Source organism: Pituophis catenifer, unplaced genomic scaffold (genome assembly GCF_029215685.1).
Source record: "Pituophis catenifer annectens isolate HBS135680 unplaced genomic scaffold, rPitCat1.0.hap2 SCAF_1, whole genome shotgun sequence".
NCBI lineage: Eukaryota > Metazoa > Chordata > Lepidosauria > Squamata > Colubridae > Pituophis > Pituophis catenifer.
This window is the reverse complement of record NW_027256881.1, coordinates 97,541,618-97,563,102: the sequence shown is the minus strand read 5'-3', so window position 1 is coordinate 97,563,102 and position 21,485 is coordinate 97,541,618. Positions and strand designations below refer to the sequence as shown.

Sequence of the window (21,485 nt, the reverse complement as noted above, 5' to 3'; positions counted from 1 at the left end):
TATTTGAAAGAACTGCACCTGGAGTCCTGAATGTCAGGCTGCCCTACTTCCTCCTGGGCTTTAAGGTACACAGCGTAAAGAGAAGTGCTAAGTTGATAGAGCAGGACCTTCAGCTAAGAACATGTTATATCAAACAGAACCGGGCAACAGGTAATGTAATTATCGGAATCAGTTCTTTTTCTTTACCATTTATGTATTTTATTATTGTATTTTCTTTTACACATCTTATTTTGTAATTAAATCACACACTTTTACCTTTATTTTATTTTTTATTTGATATTGCTGTTGAGACTAATCAATTACATTAAGATTACCTTAATTAATTACATTAACAAACACATTAAGATCGAAATACCCAGAATCAAGAATGGAAAAGGGTTAACTTTAGAGTGTAGTTGATGGGGGAGCTAGAAGTAACCTCTTATCTGTGGAAAGAAACATCAAGTCTAATGTTTTGCATTAGACTTAATTCTTGTAAAGTTTCAGCAACCAAAGTGGACCTCCATCTTTATAATCAGAGGTCCCAAAAAGATCTTCATGACCCCAGGACACAGCAACTGTCATAAATGTGAATCAGTGGTCAAGCATCCAAATAGTAATCATGTGACCATGAGGATGCTGCAATGGTTGTAAGTATGAAAAATGGTCATAACTCACTTTTTTCAGTGCCGTTGTAACTTTCAATGGTCTCTAAGCGAACAGTTGTTTAGTCGAAGACCACCTGTATTGCATTAAAAGGTAAAGGTAAAGGTTCCCCTCGAACATATGTGCTAGTCATTCCCAATTCTAGGGGGCAGTGCTCAGCTCCATTTCAAAGCTGAAGAGCCAGCACTGTCTGAAGACGTCTCCATGGTCATGTGGCTGGCATGACTAAACGCCAAAGGCACACGGAATGCTGTTACCTTCCCACCAAAGGTGGTCCCTATTTTTTTACTTGCATTTTTTATGTGCTTTTGAACTGCTAGGTTGGCAGAAGCTGGGACAAGTAATGGGAGCTCACCCCATTACACGGCACTAGGGATTCAAACTGCTGAACAGTCGACCTTTTGATCGACAAGCTCAGCGTCTTAGCCACTGAGCCACCATGTCCCTTTGTATTGCGTTACATGAACTTATATTAATCATGACCTAGCTGTACTTTAAAGTTATGTTGCTCTCAAGCAATCCAAGTTGGATTACTATCACATCTCATCAGTGGTGGGATTCTTCCAGTTCTAGGCGGTTTGGCCGAATCCTTTGTTAAATTGCTGGCTCGCCCCGCCCCTTGCCCTGCCCCTCCGCACCCCTATTTATTGCCAATAAATAGGGGTGGGCTAGCCAGCAATTTAACAAACGGTTCAGTGATTTTTTGTAATTTTATTGGCTTGCGGAGTTTCAGCATAGGCTAATTAACCCATTGATTAGATCGGCCTCCCGACTCTCAGCTGATTTGCTCTCAGCTGTTTTGCTCAGGGGTCTGCTGCTTGCTTGCCAAGAGTGCTGGAACAGATTTTTTTCCCCTAGCTATGCTGAAAAACGAAACTGAACGTAAAGCAGGCTGTTGGCTTTGCTGTTTCTGCAATGTTGGAAAATTAGGCAGGCAGATTTCTTTTCTTTTTTCTCACCAAAAAAGGTAGGTGCAAACAATGGGAAATTTAGGGAAAAAGAGAGTTCAAGATTTTAAAACACAAAAGAAAAAAGCTCTATTTAACTAGGGAATTGTAATAATTGAGATACTATTAATTGTATATTGTGTTGAAAGCAGAAATGGTTAAGTTGTGGTTTGGAGGAATATAAGGGGAAAATTACTTGGTTTATTATTATTGGTAAATATAATTAATTGATTTGTAAGAAATTGGATTGCATGGAAATAATTGGAATATTCATGTTCATATTGATTAATATACAAAAAGATGGTTATATAACTAATTGATTTATATTAAAATGTTGAATTTATATTAAACAACTCTAATATTACATAATTAACCAATGTGAGGACGGATATAAAAATAGATGACAATGGGAAGGGGTATAATATAGAATAGAAGGGAAAAATTGAATTTGATTAAGATTAGAGATGAGGATGAAGGGTAATATTGGTTTTTTAAAAAAATAGATGAGGAATAAATATGGCAAAAAGGAAATATAGAAATTGTAAATTTAATTGAAATGACTAAACACTGTTTAAATTTGTGAACCGGCCAAATACTCTGTTCAAAGAAAATAAATTGTATGTTTATATGTGTGTTTCTAATTATTGCTATTTATTCATATTTGTTCTCTTTTATTCTTTAAAGTTTAACAATTCATTCTTTATCTTAATATCTTTCTATTTGTTTGGGGTTGGCTTTCTTCCCTTTCATCTTTTTTATTGTACAGCAATCTTTCTCCTCAAACCTACCACCTCTCTCTTTTCTTTCCTTCTTACTTTCTCCCCCCTCAGCTTCTTCTCTTCCCTACTTCCTCTTCCTTTCTCCTTCTCCTCCTCTCTTCCTCCCTCTCTTACCCTCGCTCGTACTCTAATTTTCCTTCCCTTCCTTCCTCTCTTCTCTTCCTTCCCTCTCTCTCCTTCTTTCTTCCATCTCTCTTCTCCTTCCTTCATCCCTCTCTATTGTTGTGTCCTTTTGTGCATATGGATTACTCAGAGGGCTGAAAAAGTTATTTTTGACTGGTCCTGACACTTTTGACCACTCCTCGAACTTATGACTGTCCTCACATTTTACGTTTTTCACCCTATCTTGTCACCATGGTGAAGAGAAGAGTTGTGAAATGAGTGACACGGTTGTTAAGAATTTTACAATGGGCATAAATGATGATCAATCATAAGGGTGAGGACCAGTCAAAAGTGCGAAGACCTGTCAGAAATCACTTTTTTCAGCCCTCTGGGTAGTCCTTTTGTTCATATGGACTACTCAGAGGGCTGAAAAAGTTATTTTTGACTGGTCCTCGCACTTTTGACCAGTCCTCGAACTTACGACTGTCCCCACATTTTACGTTTTGCGCCCTATCTTGTCACCGTGGTGAAGACAAGTAGTGGTGAAATGACTGACACAGTTGTTAAGAATGCCGCAACGGGCATAAATGTGAGGAAGGTCATAAGTGCGAGGACCGGTCAAAAATGTGAGGACCAGTCAGAAATGACTTTTTTCAGCCCTCTGAACAGTCCCTATGTGCATAAGGACTAGTCAGAAGGCTGAAAAAGTTATTTTTGGCCAGTCCTCGCAATTTTGACCAGTCCTTGAACTTACGACTGTCCTCACATTTTATGTTTTACACCCTATCTTGTCGCTGTGGTGAAGAGAAGTAGTGGTGAAATGACTGATATGGTGGTTAAGAATGCTGCAACGGACATAAATGTGAGGATGGTCATAAGTGCGAGGACCAGTCAGAAATGACTTTTTTTCAGCCCTCTGAGTAGACCCTATGCACATAGCCATGCCCAACCGGTCACATGACCAGCTAGCCACACCCACCCAGTCACATGACTACTGAGCCACACCCCCAACTAAGCCACGCCCACAAAACCGGTTGTTAAAAAAATTGAATCCCACCACTGCATCTCATACGATCTCATACTATCTCTATGAGGTAGGGTAGGATATATTCCAATGCCTACTAGCAGGGTATTAGATTCAGGCAGGAACAGCAAATACTGAATGGAACAACCAAGTAGCTGGCACTGTGTACAGAAAATTCTGCCTAGAATATGGGCTAGACTGACCTACATATGGAATTATGGGGTCTTACAAAAGCTACCTCCTCTGAACAATTTCAGGCCCCCTTTTTAAGAAGCATATTGGGAACTGACAAGAACATGCCAACCCCTGTGCTCAAACAGAAATAGGTATCTACTTCGTACAGTAGATACCTATTCAATAATACAGTAGATACCGTTCAATAATTAAGCATAATTATGTCATCTGCCATATCATAAGAGGCTCTGTATAGGTCCGTGATGATGGCACATGTAGCCATATCGGTGGGCACGTGAGCTCAGCTGGCCAGCTGATTTTCGGGCCTTCTGGGCCCACCACAAGTAGGGAAACAGGCTATTTCCTGCATCCGGAGGGCCTCGGGTGGAGAGGAGGCCCATTTTTCTCTCTCCCCAGCCTCCAGAGCCTTTCTAGGAGTCTGGGGAGGGTGAAAAAGGCCTCCGGTGGGGGGTTGGGACGGCCATTTTCACCCTCCCCAGACTCCTAGAAAGGCTCTGGAGCCTGGGGAGAGAAAAAAATGGGGCCATAGGGCCATTGCGTGCCAGGAGTGGGGGGAGCGGGGAGGGATCATGCACACATGCATGGGGTGGGGCATATAAAATTATGGGTGTTGGCACGCAGACGCACGACACCCCCCGCGCTCCCCCCTCTCCTGGCACGCGATGGCAAAAAGATTAGCCATTATTGCCCCAGCCATCAATAATATTGCTTGTGTTCTGTTTGATTATTAATTCTATGCACTCTGAGGCTTTGACATTAACATCTCTATTTGAAAGAACTGCACATGGAGTCCTGAATGTCAGGCTGCCCTACTTCCTCCTGGGCTTTAAGGTACACAGCGTAAAGAGAAGGGCTAAGTTTATGGAGCAGGACCTTCAGCTAAGAACATGTTATATCAAACAGAACCGGGCAACAGGTAATGTAATTATCGGAATCAGTTCTTTTTATTTACCATTTATGTATTTTATTATTGTATTTTCTTTTACACATCTTATTTTGTAATTAAATCACACACTTTTACCTTTATTTTATTTTTTATTTGATATTGCTGTGGAGACTAATCAATTAATCAATTACATTAAGAGTACATTAATTAATTACATTAACAAATACATTAAGATCGAAATACCCAGAATCAACCAGGGACAAGCCAAATGGGAGGCAATAGATACAGATAGGCATCAGCAATAAGGACAGCAAATTTTATACCAATATAGTTCCACTACTAACTAAAGGCAATAGAGAAAGGGCCTTAGCCATATGAGGAAATCTCATGCTGGGACTTAGCAAATTGTATATTTAAAAAAGTGTATATAGGAACTAGCTGGACAATGTCAAAACTTTAGTGCATCTGGCCTCATTTGTGGAATCAAAATACAAAAGATAGTAAGAATTTCAGAGAGATGTACTGTTAACAGTTTTCTGCAGTTTCTATTATATTTAATAATAGCTTAGAATTTAATGTTGCTTTGTTCTATGATCTCTGCAAAGTTGAGAATTAAATATTACAAAGTTACATAAAGACTCTTCTTGGAAGGTCATCTCTGATTCAAACCATTTGAAGGCATGTATCACATATTATTTTCCTCCACTGAGTTGGAAATAGGCTCAGGATCCTCCTGCATATCCCAGCAGAATCTGAAGGGCAGCTTTTCTATCCTCTCCTTAAAGACACGGTCAAATCTTTCACTCTGGGCAACAGTCATGTGGTTCTTCCAGTCCCCAACAATGCCTGGAAAGCAGTGGTTAAAAAAATGTCAACAGTATTTATGTTCAATTAAACTAGAGGCTATTTGTGTCATCCTATCACCAAAATGATGGGTGTCCATGTAGGAATGCAAGTATGTTTGTGTGTATCTGTATGTACAGACACACACACACACACACACACACACACACACACACACACACACACAGTATACGTATATCTATATCTTTAGAGTTTCAGGAGGGGCTATAGGGATGAAGGTCAAATGTCTTCCAGATATGTTTCTAGGCTCCAATTACCATGCCTGCCAGGGGTGGGTTCTATTTACCTTTACTACTGGTTCGCAACGGGATTGTTGCCGGGATAGTTTGCAAAACCTGGAACATTACACATTCCTCTGATATCAGAGGAACGTTTAGCTACCTTCCTGTCCATCAAACCGTATATACAAATCTGTATTTCTAATTTTTGGGCAAGAAGCTGATCCCCTTACCATTTTAACTAGAGCTGGACTACAGAGTGAAGGCTTGATAGAAGGGTAAAGATCTCTCGAACTAGAAGGGCTCAAGTGATTTCTCTGGCATAAGGATCTTGTTCTGGGAAGTCAGGGAACCAATGGTCTGCCAGTGAAGTTCTAAATGATCTGGAGTTCACCCTGCTGGAACCGGCCCCATGATTAATTTAAATGATTGATAGGGGGTTTTTTAGCATTGGCCATGTCCCTGCAGGCTTAAAGGAGGCAGCTCTAAGACTGGAGGACAGTGCCCAGGGTAGAGAGCAAAGAAGATGTGTCTCCAACAGGCTAAAGTGGCCAGTATAAGCTAGAACAGTGATGGCGAACTGTATGGCGTTGCGTGCCAAAAGTCCGAGCGCGTGAACCCTCGCACACTCTCGCATGCCAGCACCCATAATGCAGTGGGCGCCCCCATTTGCGCATGCGTACATGACCTCCACCATGCTCCTAATGCACATGCGACTCACTGCACATGCGCACATGCAACCCCCACTGCGCATGTGTGCGCCCGCTATGCATGCGCCCCCACTTTTTCCAAGAGGGCCGGTGCGCCTCTTACCAGAGGACAACCAGCTACCCTGGCGAGACAGCTGTTCCCAAGCTGGTGGCAGCGCTCTCGGCCCTGTCTGCCAACTTGCCAGTGCCCTATTCACCCATCCTAGCAGAGGCCTTTTCCCCACGCTGCTCCCCCAGTCAGAAGGGGGTGCGGGGAAACACGCAAGGCCGCGGTTGCTGCCAGCTGGGCCCGCCCACCTTCTCCGGTTGGCAGGTGGCTGAGGCTTGCAATGAATGGCACAAGCAGGACTGCAGCTCCCCCCCCCGGGCTGTAAATGTGCCTTGCAGGAGCATAGGCTCAGGAGAGTCAAACCCTCCTGCCTGCCTTACGACGGGCCTTTCCAAGGTAGGGGGCTTTCCAATCTTGGCAACTTTGAGAACTCTGGGAGTTCTCAAAGTCCACAAATCTTAAGGTTGCCAAAGTTGGAGAGCCCTGTTCCAAAGGGCGCCTGCAATCCGCAACTGAAGGAGCTGGCTGGCTGAGCCGGCCGTCCAGTCCCCCCCACCCCATTCAGCTCCCTTCCCCCCAGCCGCCCCCTCCCACCATCGGACTCGTTGCCTGCAATCGCCGCAGGTGGGAATCATCCGCACTGCTGGCGGATCCCAGGTTTCCTCCACGCTGTGCTCCGAGGGACCCAGCAAGGGAGCGCCAGGACCCCAGCTGCGCTGCACTCTCCCCCAAGGCGGCCCCAGCTGGACCACTGCCTGGCCCGGCGAGCAGAGACCGAAGGGGTGGCGTCTCCGGCCGGCCCGGCATGTGCTCTCTGCTTGGAGGACCCACTGCTGTCTGTGGAGAAGGAGGAGAAGGCCGCGTGGATCTGGAATGTGCATTTCCAGGGAGGAAAGCATTTTCAGGCAGCAGCGGGGAGGAGCCCAAGCAAGGGTTCAGGGTCGCAGAAGAACAAGCAGCCAAAGCCTGTCTCCACTGGCGCACCTGCCTCTCCCCCCCACCCCCCGTTCTTCTTGCCGGCCCTGAGCACCCAAGAGAAATGCCGGATGGCTATTTTGAAAGGGGCGGGAGTGGTTTATACAAGCTGCAGGATAAGTGCATTGCATTTCAGGTGGCGGCTGGTCCCAGCCCGTGCTGCCGCCTGAAAATTCTGTATCAGATCAATTGTTTAGTTTATTACCTTCTCCAGATTTTTTCATTCAATCTCCAGCTGCTGAAACCTCCCCAAAGGTCCCTCCGAGCAGCCCTCACAAACTCCCCCGTGCTCCCTCTGCCCCATGCCAGAGAGGCCAGGAGCCGCCATTGCCCAGGGCCCGAGCTTCCCAACCAGCAGGCGCAGCTGGGAACCGGAGCTCCACTTTCCCCAAAAGGCTGGCAAGCTTTGAGTCTAGCTTTGGGGCCGCCGCTTCACACTGGGTTGCCTCTCCCCACATGTTGCTGTGGGTTCCCCACAGAGAGGGCTGACTCCCTCAGTTGGAGGCCAAGAGCACAGTGCCAGTTTGCAGCCGCTCCTCCCAGGGCAGCTTGGCTCAACACTGTTCCTAAAGACAGCAGTGGGTCCTCCAAGCAGAGAGCAGGTGCCGGGCCGGCCGGAGACGCTGTCCCTTTGCTCTCTGCTTGCTGGGCTGGGCAGCGGTCCAACTGGGGCCACTTCAGGGGAGAATGCAGCGTGGCCGGGATCCTGGCGCTCCCTTGCTGGGTCCCTTGGAGCACAGCGAGGAGAAAACCCGGGATCCGCCAGCAGCGCAGATGATTCCCACCTGCAGCGATTGCAAGCGCCGAGCCCAATGGTGGGAGGGGGCAGCTGGAGGAAGGGAGCTGAATGAAGTGGGGGGGATGGGACGGCCGGCACAGCCACAACTCCAGCTCCTTCAGTCACGGGTTGCAGGCGCCCTTTGGAACAGGGGTCTCCAACCTTAAGATTTGTGTACCAGGCTGCTGGTCCACCGGTGGTCTGGACCGCCTGGGACCGCGTAAGTAGCTCACGCGGGCAGGGAGGGAGGGAATCCCTGGCTTACCTTGGTCTGCTCCCTTAGGAAGTGACTGCCGGGATTCCCTTTCTGCGTCTTTTGGCACGCACGCCAATTGCTGGTCTTTGTGTGCGCAGGCGCCAGAAACCAGACCAGCTGGCTGGTGCGCATGCGCACTCTGGAAACAGGAAGATCATTTTCCTGGAGTGCGCATGTGCAATTGGCGGCTGCTCGTCCAATTTCCGGCATGCCCATGCACATGAAAACCAGATGACCGGCGTACCGGAACCTGGAAGAACAACAGGCAATGGCTTCGCGTGCCCGGAGAAATGGCTCTGCGTGCCGTTTCCGGCACGCGTGCCATAGGTTCGCCAACACGGAGCTAGAACAATCTCATTCCTAAAGGATCATTAGACTGTGCAAGCAACAGACTAGACATTTTAATAGTCAGATAATATCCCTGGCAAAAAAAACTCTGTCAGGATAAAAAGAAGTCCACCAATTTAACACTGGTGCTGCTAAGAAAGCCTTATGGCTGCCTCAGACTAGTGCGACATCCTGAAGAGACAGCAGAAAGAGAAGTTGTTAGAAAATGTACATACCACTCTACAAAAAGTGACTTTTAGTTGAAGGTGGCAATCCTGGCATATTCATAAGCCTACCCCTAGAGCAGTGGTTCTCAACCTTCCTAATGCCGCGACCCTTTAATGCAGTTCCTCATGTTGTGGTGACCCCCAACCGTAAAATTATTTTTGTTGCTACTTCATAACTGTAATTTTGCTACTGTTTTGAATCGTAATGTAAATATCTGATATGCAGGATGTATTTTCATTGTTACAAATTGAACATAATTAAAGCATAGTGATTAATCACAAAAACAATATGTAATAAATGAGGAAGGTCAGCATGCATTGGTAGGACTGAGTTGCTCATAATTTTTCTTCTTACCTTATTTATATTGTCCCCATCCAGCCGAGAGACTCTGCTTTCCTTGGCAAAGCGCTTCATTATTGCAGGGCAGGGGACACGGGTGGGCACGGGGGATCCATGCAGCTTCTATCCCACCCTTCCTCAGCCTCAGTCATGCCGCGAGGCTCCAACTCAAGGAGAAGAAGACAGAGGAAGATGGGGGTGGGGGAAGTCATGGATCCCTCAGCGTCGCTGCTCTTGGAGCAGCCAGGAGAAAGAGAAGCTGCCAGGGGGAGGTGAGCCACCCCAGGAGGACCGGAGGAGAGCGCAGCTTCTCACTCATGGAGATCTACCGGTGGGGAAGTGGGCATGGTAAGAGGTGCGCTGGACAGGAAGCCGTCATGCTCCCTGGCAGGAGAGGGTTGCACAAACCTTTGCTGGAGTGAATGTGCAACCCTCTCCAGCCAAGAACATGACCGCTTCCTGGCTCGTGCATTTCTTACTGCTTTCCGCGACCACTTCCCTGCTGGTGAATCTCCATGAGTGAGGAGCTGCGATCTCCTCCAGTCCTCCTGGGGCAGCTCGCCTCCCCACTGGTGGCTTATCCTTCTCCTGCCTGCTCCAGGAGCAGCCTGTCTGTTACCTGGCAAGAACGGCCTGCCACCACAGCATGTCCCACCCTCTTTGCCCCGGCAGTTGCTCCTGGGGCTTTGGGAGAAGCGGCAGCATGAGAACCGCTCTTGCTGGGGGCAAGGGGGTGGCGGCGGCAGGAGCAGCAGGCCAGGGCTTCCTCCCTCCCTCCCTCCCTCCCTCCCTCCGGAGGCCTGGGGCTATGACAGAAGTCTCCTCGGGTGGAGAGACAAGGAAGCCCCGGACCGCCCATACTTGCCACTACTGCCGCTCGCCCTTGGCGGCAGCAGTTCTCGCACAGCCGCTTCCCTGACATGGCAGGAGCAACTGGCAGGGGTGAGGGGATGGTGGCAGGCTGCGGCAGCAGACAGTTTGAGCAGGCTAAGAGGCAACGTTCTTCCTCCTGCCAGTCTTGAACTCAGCTCCAGGCAGTGTCCAGCCAACCATACCTGGCCTCTCCCTGCAGCAGCCCACGTGGATCCCAGGCAGCGCAACTTCAGTGACTTTTCTCATGGTGGCAGTGATGAGGCAGGCAGCTGGGTGCACGGGAGTGACTGGCGGCAGCGCTCCTGGCTGGCAAAGGGTGGAGTCCCGGGGCTGCATGCAGGCAATGACAGCATTGCCAGTGCACAAGTGCACTAAGACGTTAAAGCCAGCTGATCTGAGACAGATAGAGGAGCGGTGTCTCGGATCCTAAGACCATCGAAAATTTTCCAATGATCTTAGGCGACCCCTGTAAAGGGGTCTCGACCCACAGGTTGAGAACCGCTGCCCAAGAGTATACATTTCTATGGAATTACCTTTACGAAGAAAGACCCCTTTGCTAGAATCTATTAAGGTATTCAGGGATGCATAGTTTGTTCTAGAATCCGCTTTCATGCTATCAAATGTAGCTTTATCCACCACATCATCCACCTCCTTTTCAGTTAGTTCTCTTCCTAGGAAGTGGCATATTTTCAGTACAGAACTTCTCAGATCCTGCAATTTGATACAGCTTTATATTAGTTCATCCATAACAATGGAGAAAAGAAGGAAAATGTTGCTGATAAATCATTTGTAGTTTTATTTTTTTAAAATGAACCGTATTCATTAAACACAGAAATCAATCCTTAGAACTGCTGCTATGGGTTTCCAAGAGACAAGTTGTTGAGAAACTTTTTTGGATCTTAATATTTTGATGATTCAGACTCTTACATCCTTAGCAATCTTGGCTGCAACAGAAGCTGTTCAGTTCTCCAACCAAGCTAAATAAATGCTTTGGTCTCTCTTGAAAATGCACTTGAGTTGAGTCAACCTTCTTTGAGCCAAAAGAGGAGAACATTATTTATTTTATTTTATTTTACTTTATTTTATTGATTAAATTCATATCCTGCCCATGTCACCAAGTGCTCACAAAAATGCCTTTTATTAATCTTTTTGATACCAAGATGACCATATTCTAGTTTCATGGATTCTTCTCCTTCCTGTTGAAAAGGGGGCTCTTATGCTTCTTCAGAGACCTCACTAGTCCTCCAGGAGTTCACCAAAATAACCAAGGTTCAGTGGTCACCTCTACTACTCCTTGTTGGAATAAATTATTCTCCACATTCCTCCCTTTCTAAAGCCTCCTGTGCTTGATGGTTGTTCATATTGCATTACACATTTACACATCTTACCTTTTTCATTTCTTCATAAGAAAGGAAGAGAATATTGAAATCACCCTTATGAGTGTACCAGCCTTCTACATGGTCTAGCCATAAACTACTGGGCACTGATAGGAGAGAAATGAATTTGGCATAAATATGAGTGCAATCTTCAAAGTCACTTGGTTTAATTGTTTAGCTGGGCACTGCAATGTTCCTGCTAACAATCCATCTCAGGGATACATTCTGAATGCTTGAATTTTTTCCATTTATCCTTATGACCGGATGGGCCTACGGCTCAAAGCTCAACTGAGTGGCCACCTTAATAATGCTGAATGCGGAGAGGAGAGAGAAGGAATGGGAGCCGTAACTAATGTGGTTGCATACTCTCACTTGTTAAGAGGAAAGTTTTGTCAAGATGCTGCTATATTGTTTTGTTTCTTTTGCTTTTCTTTATTTGGATTTTTGGGCAATCTGAATTAATGTTTTATACATTTGTAAATATCAGACTTACTCCCATTAGCTCTCTTCTGTGTCCAACCCTTAAATGCTCCCCATGTGATTTCATGCATTGCAGTCTCTTGACTAATATAACAATGATAATAATAACAATAACAATGGCAACAATAATACTACCCCCTGATTTTAAATCCAACAAATTATTCCCCTTCATTTTTCTCTATATTAAATGGATCCTTGTATTTCTTCTCACTCTTCCTTAATAAGCAGCCTTGTCTTGCCATTCCCATCCACTTTTGCATCATGAGTTATTTAAGGAATCCTGCATTCTTCTCCACTCATCCATCCCATTATAAACGGTTTGCATATAGTTTATGGAAATAATTGAATATCTAGGTATATGGCTGTCACCAAGAACATCCTCCATAAAAGAAAATAATTACGATAAACTAATAACACAGTTAAAAAAAGACTTGGATAATTGGAAAGGTTTGCAAATTTCATTTATGGGAAGAATCTCCACTATCAAAATGAATGTATTACCAAAACTGTTGTATTTATTTTAGGTGGCTCCAATTAATTTAGGGAAAAATTTCTTTGTGGGCTTAAACAAGATTATTTCCAAATTCATTTGGCAGGGAAAACGACCATGAATAAAATTAAAACTACTCCAAGATTCCAAGGAAAGAGGAGGAACAGCACTCCCGGATTGGGAACTTTACCACCAAGCAGCAGGACTAGTATGGATTAAAGAATGGATGGAACTGAGTAATAACAGAATACTATCCATTGAAGGTCACAATCTGCAAGCGGGCTGGCATTCCTTTTTATGGGATGAAAAATATAAGTCCCACACCTATTTTAAAAGGCATACACTTAGACATGTGTTATTATTAATTTGGTTAAAAACTAAAAAACAACAATACACAAAAATCCCGTTATGGTTCGCACCCTCAGAAGCCTTAAAACACCCAAATTTATCAGAATCCAAAAATATAATGAGATACAAAGAATTAATTGATCACCAAGGAAAGTTAAAATCCAAACAGCAACTGGAAGCAGAGTTAAATAAGGAAATTGATTGGTGGACCTTTTCACAGATATAATCCGAACACAAGGAATATATTAAAAAAGTATCAAATAAGTAGGAGAAACAGGAATTAGATACCATCATATTAGACTCTGGAGAGAAATTAATCAGTAAAATTTACAAACTTCTGTTAAGGTATAAGATGGAGGAGGAAATAGTCAAACACACAATGATTAAATGGATGCAGAATTTCAAATACTCAATAGAATTGGATAAATTCTGGCAAATGAATACAAAAGCAACTCTGGCGGTGGCATACAAGGAAAACCAGCTAAAGATGTTTTATAGGTGGCACATGTCACCAACAAGATTAGCTAAAATAAACCCAAAAAACAGTTCGGCGTGTTGGAAATGCAAGAATCCACAAGGCACTTTCTATCACCTATGGTGGACGTGTCCAGCGGCAAAGAAATTCTGGTCCATCATCAAGAAATGGTTAGAACAAATTACTAAATTACAAATAGATAAGAAACCTGAAACTTTTTTATTAGGAATCTTTACAAAGTCTTACCCCAAAGAAATAAAATATCTGCTAATACATATCTTAACGGCGGCAAGGATAATATATGCTAGTAATTGGAAATCGGAAAAAATTCAGGAGAAGATATAATAGATAAGATAACACAATGTGCAGAAATGGATAGGTTGACAAAAGAATTAAAGGAAAAAGAAGACACTGAATTTTATAAAGTTTGGAATAAATGGTATCATTGGCATAGGGTAGCTATGGAAGAAATATAATTAGAAACCAGATAGAATAAAAGCATAGTTGTGCATGTAACCACCTCCTGATGGGGGTTAAAATATTTAGAGAGAAACTCAGAAAGTGAAGGTAATATACAGAACAAAAAAAAAAAAGACTTAGAGAGCAGAAGAGAGGAGAGGGTAAAGAGGTAAAAAGGAATCAGTGAGTTAAGATTTATGGGAATATGTATAATTGTGTAATTGGATACATCACTACGAAACAGACGCTTCAAATGATTGTATATATATAATTGTTTTATTGTATAATGTACTTTTTTAGTTGTGCTTTGTTATATATGTTTTGTGCGTGTTTTATTTATTTGTTAATAAAGTTTATAAATTTTTTAAAAAAGAAAAAAACCATTCTTATCTTATTTTAAGGAGGGGAGGTGGATTGTTTGCCACTTGCAGGAAGTGGATTGAATTCATATCTCTTGTCCAAAGGAAAAACTAACTTGATTGTGATTAAGTTCATACCTTTGCCAGCCAAAAACTTCTCCAAGTAAGCATCAAACTCTTCTGATGTTTCCAACATGGTTAGAATTTTGTAAAAATGATAGCTAGAAACCAAGACATCCTTTGGATTTCTAAACACATAAATAATCTGTAGGAAGAAGAAAGTATCTAGTCAAAAATGATCTCAGAGACTCCAGTTAGAGTGAATATAGCAGGAAAAAAGTGGGCTTGGTTGAAAAACCTTGAGGCTTGATGGACCTTAGGGGACTTTCTGGAGGGCAGAACTCCATTTGTACTTTATTTCACAATACGTTAACTTCCCATGGATAAAAATATATCTACAATCTCTCTCTCTCCTCCCTCCCTCCCTCTCTACCTCTCTCTCTCTCTCCCTCCCTCCCTCCTTCATCTATATCTATCTATCTATCTATCTATCTATCTATCTATCTATCTATCTATCTATCTATCTATCTATCTATCTATAATTTTAATTATTTATTAATTAAATAAAATACATAAAAGCCCTGTGGTGAAATTCAATTTTTTTTTACCACTGGTTCTGTGGGCGTGGCTTGGTGAGTGTGGCATGGCTTGGTGGGCGTGGCTTGGTGGGCAAGGCATGGGAAGGATACTGCAAAATCCCCATTCCCTCCCCACCCTTCAGGTAAGGTTATTGCAAAATCTCCATTCCCACCCCACTCTGGGGCCAGCCAGAATCAAACAGATAGCCAATGTTGTTTCCAAAGCAGAAGTGCAATGTATGCAGTTCTTGGAGAACACACAAATGCCTACCTTCCTACATTTGTACCTACTGAAGTTTCTGAATACTTTCAGGGATGTTGTAAAAAACAGTTCCGCATTAAAGCTATTACAGACCTCCGGATGCACAGAAAGCATTTGATAATCATTAAATGGAATTCATTTTAAATCAACTAAAGTATATGGAATTTGGGGGAAAATTTATAAGGATGTGCAGAGCAATTTACTCTGAACAAGAAGCAAAAGTGGTAATTAATGGGGAAACAACAAAGAACTTTCAAATCCAGAAAAGTATGAGACAGGGCTGTCCACTATCACCCCTACTGTTTATTTTATCATTAGAAGCATTGAATAGAGTAATTTGAGAAGTTATCCAAATTAAAGGTTTGAAGATCAGAAATGAAATTTTAAAATTGCAAGCGTTCACAGACATCACAAGAAACCTGCCTTGGATCCAGCTATTTTGAATAACTTTCGTCCTGCTCCAACCTTCACTTTATTGCGAAGGTTATTGAGAGTGTGGTGGCATATCAGCTCCCATTGGCCCTGGGTGAAACACGATATCTGGACCTGTGCCAGTCGGGTTTCAGGCCCAGGTACAGCATGGAGACAGCATTGGTCGCACTGGTGGATGATCTCTGGAGGGCTCAGGACAAGGGATATTCCTCTGTCCTGGTCCTATTAGATCTCTCAGTGGCTTTTGATACCATCGACCATGGTATCCTACTGCGACGCCTTGAGGGGTTGGAAGTGGGAGGCATTGTTCTACGGTGGTTCTCCTCCTACCTCTCCGGGTGTTCCCAAGCGGTTTTGGCTGTGGGACAGAGGTCTGCCCCGAGGCCCCTCACTTGTGGGAAGCCCTACATGGCTTAGGCCAGGGGTATTGGGCGGACCATCTGCGGCCAGCGAGAGCTCCCCATCGCCGGGTGCATTTCCACAGGGAGGGCCTCCTTGGGGTGCCATCGGCCAGACAATGTCGGCTGGTGACCCCTAGGGAGCAGGCCTTCTCTGTGGGTGCACCTACTCTGTGGAATCAGCTCCCCCTGGGGCTCCAAGTGGCCCCTGACTTTCGCTCTTTCTGCCTTGACCTTAAAACATGGCTATTTCGCCTGGCTGGCTTGGACTGAAGGGGATTTAGAGGGGATTTTAATGGTTTTTATAGTTTTATTGGGTATTACTTTTTTAAAAAAATTGAACTTTGTGTGTTTTTGATTATTGTGAGCCGCCCTGAGTCCTTTCGGAGATAGGGTGGCATATAAGTCCAAATAATAAATAACTACAATAAATAAATAAATCTTGTCTTTATTATTGAAGAGCCAATGCATTTGGGTGTATGGCTAATGGAAGTATTGGAGGAATATGGGGGTAGCCGGCTTAAAGATAAATAAGAACAAAACGAAAATGTTAGTAAAAAACATGATGGAGGAGCAAAAAAAAAGATATAGAGGGAAAAATTGATATTCAGATAGTTAAAAAAATTAGATATCTAGGGATTCAATTGACATCAAGATGCGTGCTTCTTAAAGAGGAAAATTACGATAGACTAATTGAGCAAATTAAAATTGATTTAGGAAGATGGGGAAGATTACAGCTCTCCTTTATGGGGAGGGCTGCTACAATTAAGATGAACATGCTACCCAAAATTTTATATTTATTTCAATGTATACCAATCCGGCTCAAAAAAGATTTCTTTACAAATTTGAATAGAATCATAGCAAAATTTATATGGCAGGGCAAAAAGCTAAGAATTAAATTAAAATTATAACAAGATGCAAAAGAAAGAGGAGGATTTAGTCTTCCAAATTGGGAAAAATATCGGCAAGCTGCAGCCCTGGTTTAGGTAAGTGATTGGCTACACCTCAAAAATAGAAGACTGTTGACACTAGAAGGACATGAACTTCAAATAGGTTGGCACACTATGATCTGGGAAGAGAAGTATAAGGTTCACCAGTACTTCCAAAGGCATTATATTAGGAGGGCACTATTAGATATTTGGATTAAGACCAAGAGAAGTAACTATATAAACATCCCCAATTGGATATCGACAGTAGAAATGCTCACACATTCTAATCTTCTCAAAACGGGACAGGCTATTACATATAAAGAATTAATAAACATGAAAGGGGAATTAAAATCAAGGAAGAAGTTAAGGGAAGAAGGAATTGAATTAGAATGGTGGATATACCTACAAATAAACTCCAAATTTACAAAGGATAAAAAAGAGTGGGATATAAAATTAGAATCAAAGCTATTACAGTCCTGCATCCAGGAGGGCATGAGAGACTGAGAGTAGCAATTTTAAAAAGGATTTTATGGTGAAAGGGTAGGATTCCTCAACTTGACATCCTCCAGATATGTTAAGATAGAAACTGACTATGCCGCACAAAAAGTTCCAATCCATTTGGAAGTGTCATTTTGGAAAAAGTAACATGAAAGATTAAATATCTCTGTATGGATCTTCAGTTCAGTTCTATTTCGGCCAAGCGTGAGATTCTGGGGTCCCTGTTTTATTTGAGTTATTTTTACTCAGCCTGCAAATCACCAAACATAATGGAACAATGTAACATCTCTTCATTTGCATTTATTTCTCAATAAAACATTCAGATGCAGAGGTTAAAAAAAAAAAGAAGACAGACAGCTCCCCATTCCACCCCACAAGTTACCAAAATATGTCCTACCTTTGCTCTTTTATTTTGTAATCCTTTGGGTGCCAAATAGTAAGGCAGATGGGAACAAATGACACGAGGTGATGGGCGACTAGGTAAATCTACATAGTAAACATTATACTCTAGCCATGGTGCCCTGTCAATCAGGGTAATATTTTCAGTTCCATCTCGATGACCTTCATAAAGAATCAAGCTCACAATGTTCTGAGTCCACACTGTGCCTTTAAACAAGAAATAATTAAATTAATTCATCCAGGGCCGTCATTATTTGGAGAATGTTCAACACATAAAAAACAAGAAAAAATCAAGCAATCAGTCTACTTATCGGAGAAGATGGCAAAGAAGAAATGGGGAGTAGAGAGAAAGCAGAACTGCTTAATTCATACTTCACATCTATCTTCATACAAAAAAAGGAAAACACTACTGAAGGAACTGGCAGACATAATTTTAGAACCATTGAAACATATCTTTCAAAGTTCTTGGATCAGCGGCGAAATACCTGAAGACTGGAAAAGAGCTGGTGTGGCCCCTATCTTCCAAACAGGAAAAAAAGAAAAACTGATTCAGGAAATTTGAGACCAATCAGCCTGACATCAATACTTGGGAAGATCTTGGAAAAGATAATCAAGCAACAAATCTGTGAACAACCTAGAAGCAAACAGGGTTATAACCAGAAGCCAACATGGCTTCATTGAAAACAGATCATGCCAAATAAATCTTATTTCATTCTTCAACGAAGTGACCAAATTAGTATATGAGCGAAATGCTATGAACATAGTGTACTTAGATTTCAATAAAGCATTTTAGAAACTCGATCACAACCTACTTCTTGGCAAGCTAATAAAATGTGGGATAGATAGCCCTACAACTAGGTGGGTTTATAACTGACTGACAAACTGTACTCAACATGTAGTCTTCAACGGAACTACATCCACATGGAGGGAAGTACTCTTCAATATCTTCATAAATGATATAGATGATTTTCCAAAGAACAAAGGACATCATAGAGAAAGGATTTAAGGAGATTATGGAAACAATGGAAAATACTATACAAGAAGAGGTGGGTTTCAGCAGGTTCTGACCATTTCTGGAGTACTGGTAGTGGAAATTTTGAGTAGTTCGGAGAACCGGTAGTAAAAATTCTGACTGGCCCCACCCTCATCTATTCTCTGCCTCCTGAGTCCCAGCTGATCTGGAAGAAATGGGGACTTTGCAGTAACCTTTCCCTGGATTGGAAAGGGAATGGAGATTTTACAGTATCCTTCCCGTGCCACGCCCACCAAGCCACGCCCACCAAGCTGTGCCATGCCCACCACACCCATAGAACCAGTAGTAAAAAATTTTGAAACCCACCACTGTATACAAGGAATGATGAATAAAGATGAAGACGCCCAGAAAAGGGAGGAACTAGCAAAAGAAATGGAGGAAAAGATTGAACCGAAGAACCAGTGAACAAAACTGGAAGACAAGGCAGAGATAATAATAAAAATAACAGTGATTGGTGAATTAAATCAAGGGGGAAATATTTTAAGAGAGTTGAAAAGTGAATTGGAGAAGGGAAGATAGGGGCCTGGGCAGATATTTTGGAAGCTAGGCAATGGAAGAGGGTAAAGATTGGAGAAATACTTAGACTGAATATCCAAGAAATAGATGCAAACAGTGATCAAGATCCAAGAGAGGAATATGGGAGGCAAGTCAAAAAAAGCATAGCAAAGTATTGAAGCGGACAAGAGACGATGGATAGAAAGGAAAGAATTTCTCTTTTTTGTTGTTGTTCTGATTTGCTTTTCTTCTTTCTCTCCCTTCTTTTTTAGAATGGTGGCATGATTAGAAGTTAGGTAGGATAGAAAGAAAATGTCATTTAATAAAAGGGAGACAAGTTAGAATAGAGATAGAAATAAGAGAAAGGGGGAATATTAGTGTATACATTTTTACATAATAAAATAAAAGCAATAACAAGGGGGAAGCTTAGAAATTGAATAGCGGTATTAATATGTATGATTAAATAATATGAGTGGCGTTAGAGCAATATATTAAAACATGGAATAACTAAATAATGATAGACTATAATTTAATATAAATGTGTATTATTATTAGAAATATATATTTTGGTTGAATGTAAAAACTATGATCAATTTTACCAGTTCCATTTGTATTAGAATGCATGACACCCAGGTGCCACACTGTTCATGCATTGATATGTATATGTAAAATAAAATATAAAGCTCAAAAGAAAACAAAAAAAAAAGATCCAAAAAGATCTTGACAGATTTAAATACCGGACCTTATCTAACAAAACGAAATTAAACAGAGGTAAAAGTAAGATATTTCACTTAGGCAAGAAAAACCAACCACATAACTACAGACTAGGTGAAACATGGCTTAATCCCAGTAACTATGAGAGGGATCTTGGAGTCCTAGAGGAAAATAATTTAAATATGAGTCAACAATATGTGGCAACAGCAAAATACCAATGCGATCCTAGGCTGCATTAACAGAGGGATAGAATCAAGATCAAGTGAAGTTGTAGTACCACTTTACAAAGCCTTAATAGAACCACACTTGGAATATTGCATCCAGTTCTGGTCACCGCAATATAAAAAAGATTGAGAGTTGAGTTGAGACTCTGGAAAGAGTATAGAAAAGAACGGCACACATGGTTAGGGAGCTGTAGGCTAGAACATACCAAGAACAGCTACAGGAATTGGGTATGTCTAGTCTAATGAAAAGGAGGACTAGGGTTGACATGATACCACTGTTCCAATATTTGAGGGACTTCTACAAAGATGAGGGGGTCAAACCACTTTTCAAAGCACCCAAAGGCAAGACAAGAAACAATGGATGGAAACTAATCAAGAAGAGAAGCAACCTAGAACTAAGGGGAAAGTTCCTGACAGTGAGAGCAATCAACCAATGGAATAGTTGCCTTCAGAAATTGTGGAGGCTTTTAAGAAGTAACTAGAGACAGCCATTTCTCTCAAATGGTATAGGGTCTCCTGCTTAAGCAGGGGGTGGTCTAGAAGATCTCTGAGGTCCCTTCGAACTCTATTATTCTGTGTTCTAACTTAGTCAACCTTCCTATAGTAAACATTTCAGAGATGCATAAAGGCAACTGCTTGTTATAAACTATTTGATGGAAATATGAGAGAAAGTCAGCTTTCTAAAGTAAAATTAAAATGGTCAAAATACAGTTTTATAGCTTTATTTTACCTGCATTTCATCTTCTATGCCAAGTGTTAAAATCTGTTTATAGCTTGATGCAGTTGCAGCAACCAAAATACTGAAAAACTGAATAAAACCACTGGATACAAAACCAACTCTTCCTTGGAAGACATCTTTGAATTTACCTGATTTAGGATATGTGATTATAAATGTATCATCATCTCGGATTTCAAAACTTTCCAGTGAATCTATTTTTTCAGGTGAGGACAGCACTGGTAGAAAATAACATCCTTTGTGTAGATATGGGTCCTTCCCTGATGGCTCCATTGCCTCACCTGTTGATATAATAGAGAAATTGAAAATAGTTCCTGTATTCAATGTTGAATTAATTCAATTCTTTCAAAATCCTGATTCTTGGCAACATGAAGAAAAACACATTCAATTATTTTATCTAATTATTTAGTTAATTAGTGTCATGAGCTCAATTTTCACCCACGAAACTTTCCATTGCAAAGAGTAAATTTGCTACTCTTCTTGCCATCTAAGAGTTTTACGTAGAAGACAAAGTTTGAATCACAGTACTTAGAACATACTAGTTG

The 21,485-nt window shown here is 42.3% G+C and overlaps 1 protein-coding gene across 1 annotated transcript; it reads right to left on the bottom strand.

Annotated features, from left to right (window-relative positions):
• Window positions 1-4,720: 4,720 nt before the first annotated feature.
• On the bottom strand, window positions 4,721-21,485 carry LOC139308862 (amine sulfotransferase-like). The gene is made up of 7 exons (XM_070932790.1): window positions 21,480-21,485; window positions 21,072-21,221; window positions 17,737-17,945; window positions 14,321-14,447; window positions 11,584-11,678; window positions 10,729-10,906; window positions 4,721-5,424 (listed from the first exon to the last, which is right to left on the bottom strand). The coding sequence occupies exons 2-7, from the start codon at window positions 21,211-21,213 to the stop codon at window positions 5,264-5,266; spliced, it is 912 nt and encodes a 303-aa protein (XP_070788891.1). The 5' UTR covers window positions 21,214-21,221; window positions 21,480-21,485; the 3' UTR covers window positions 4,721-5,263.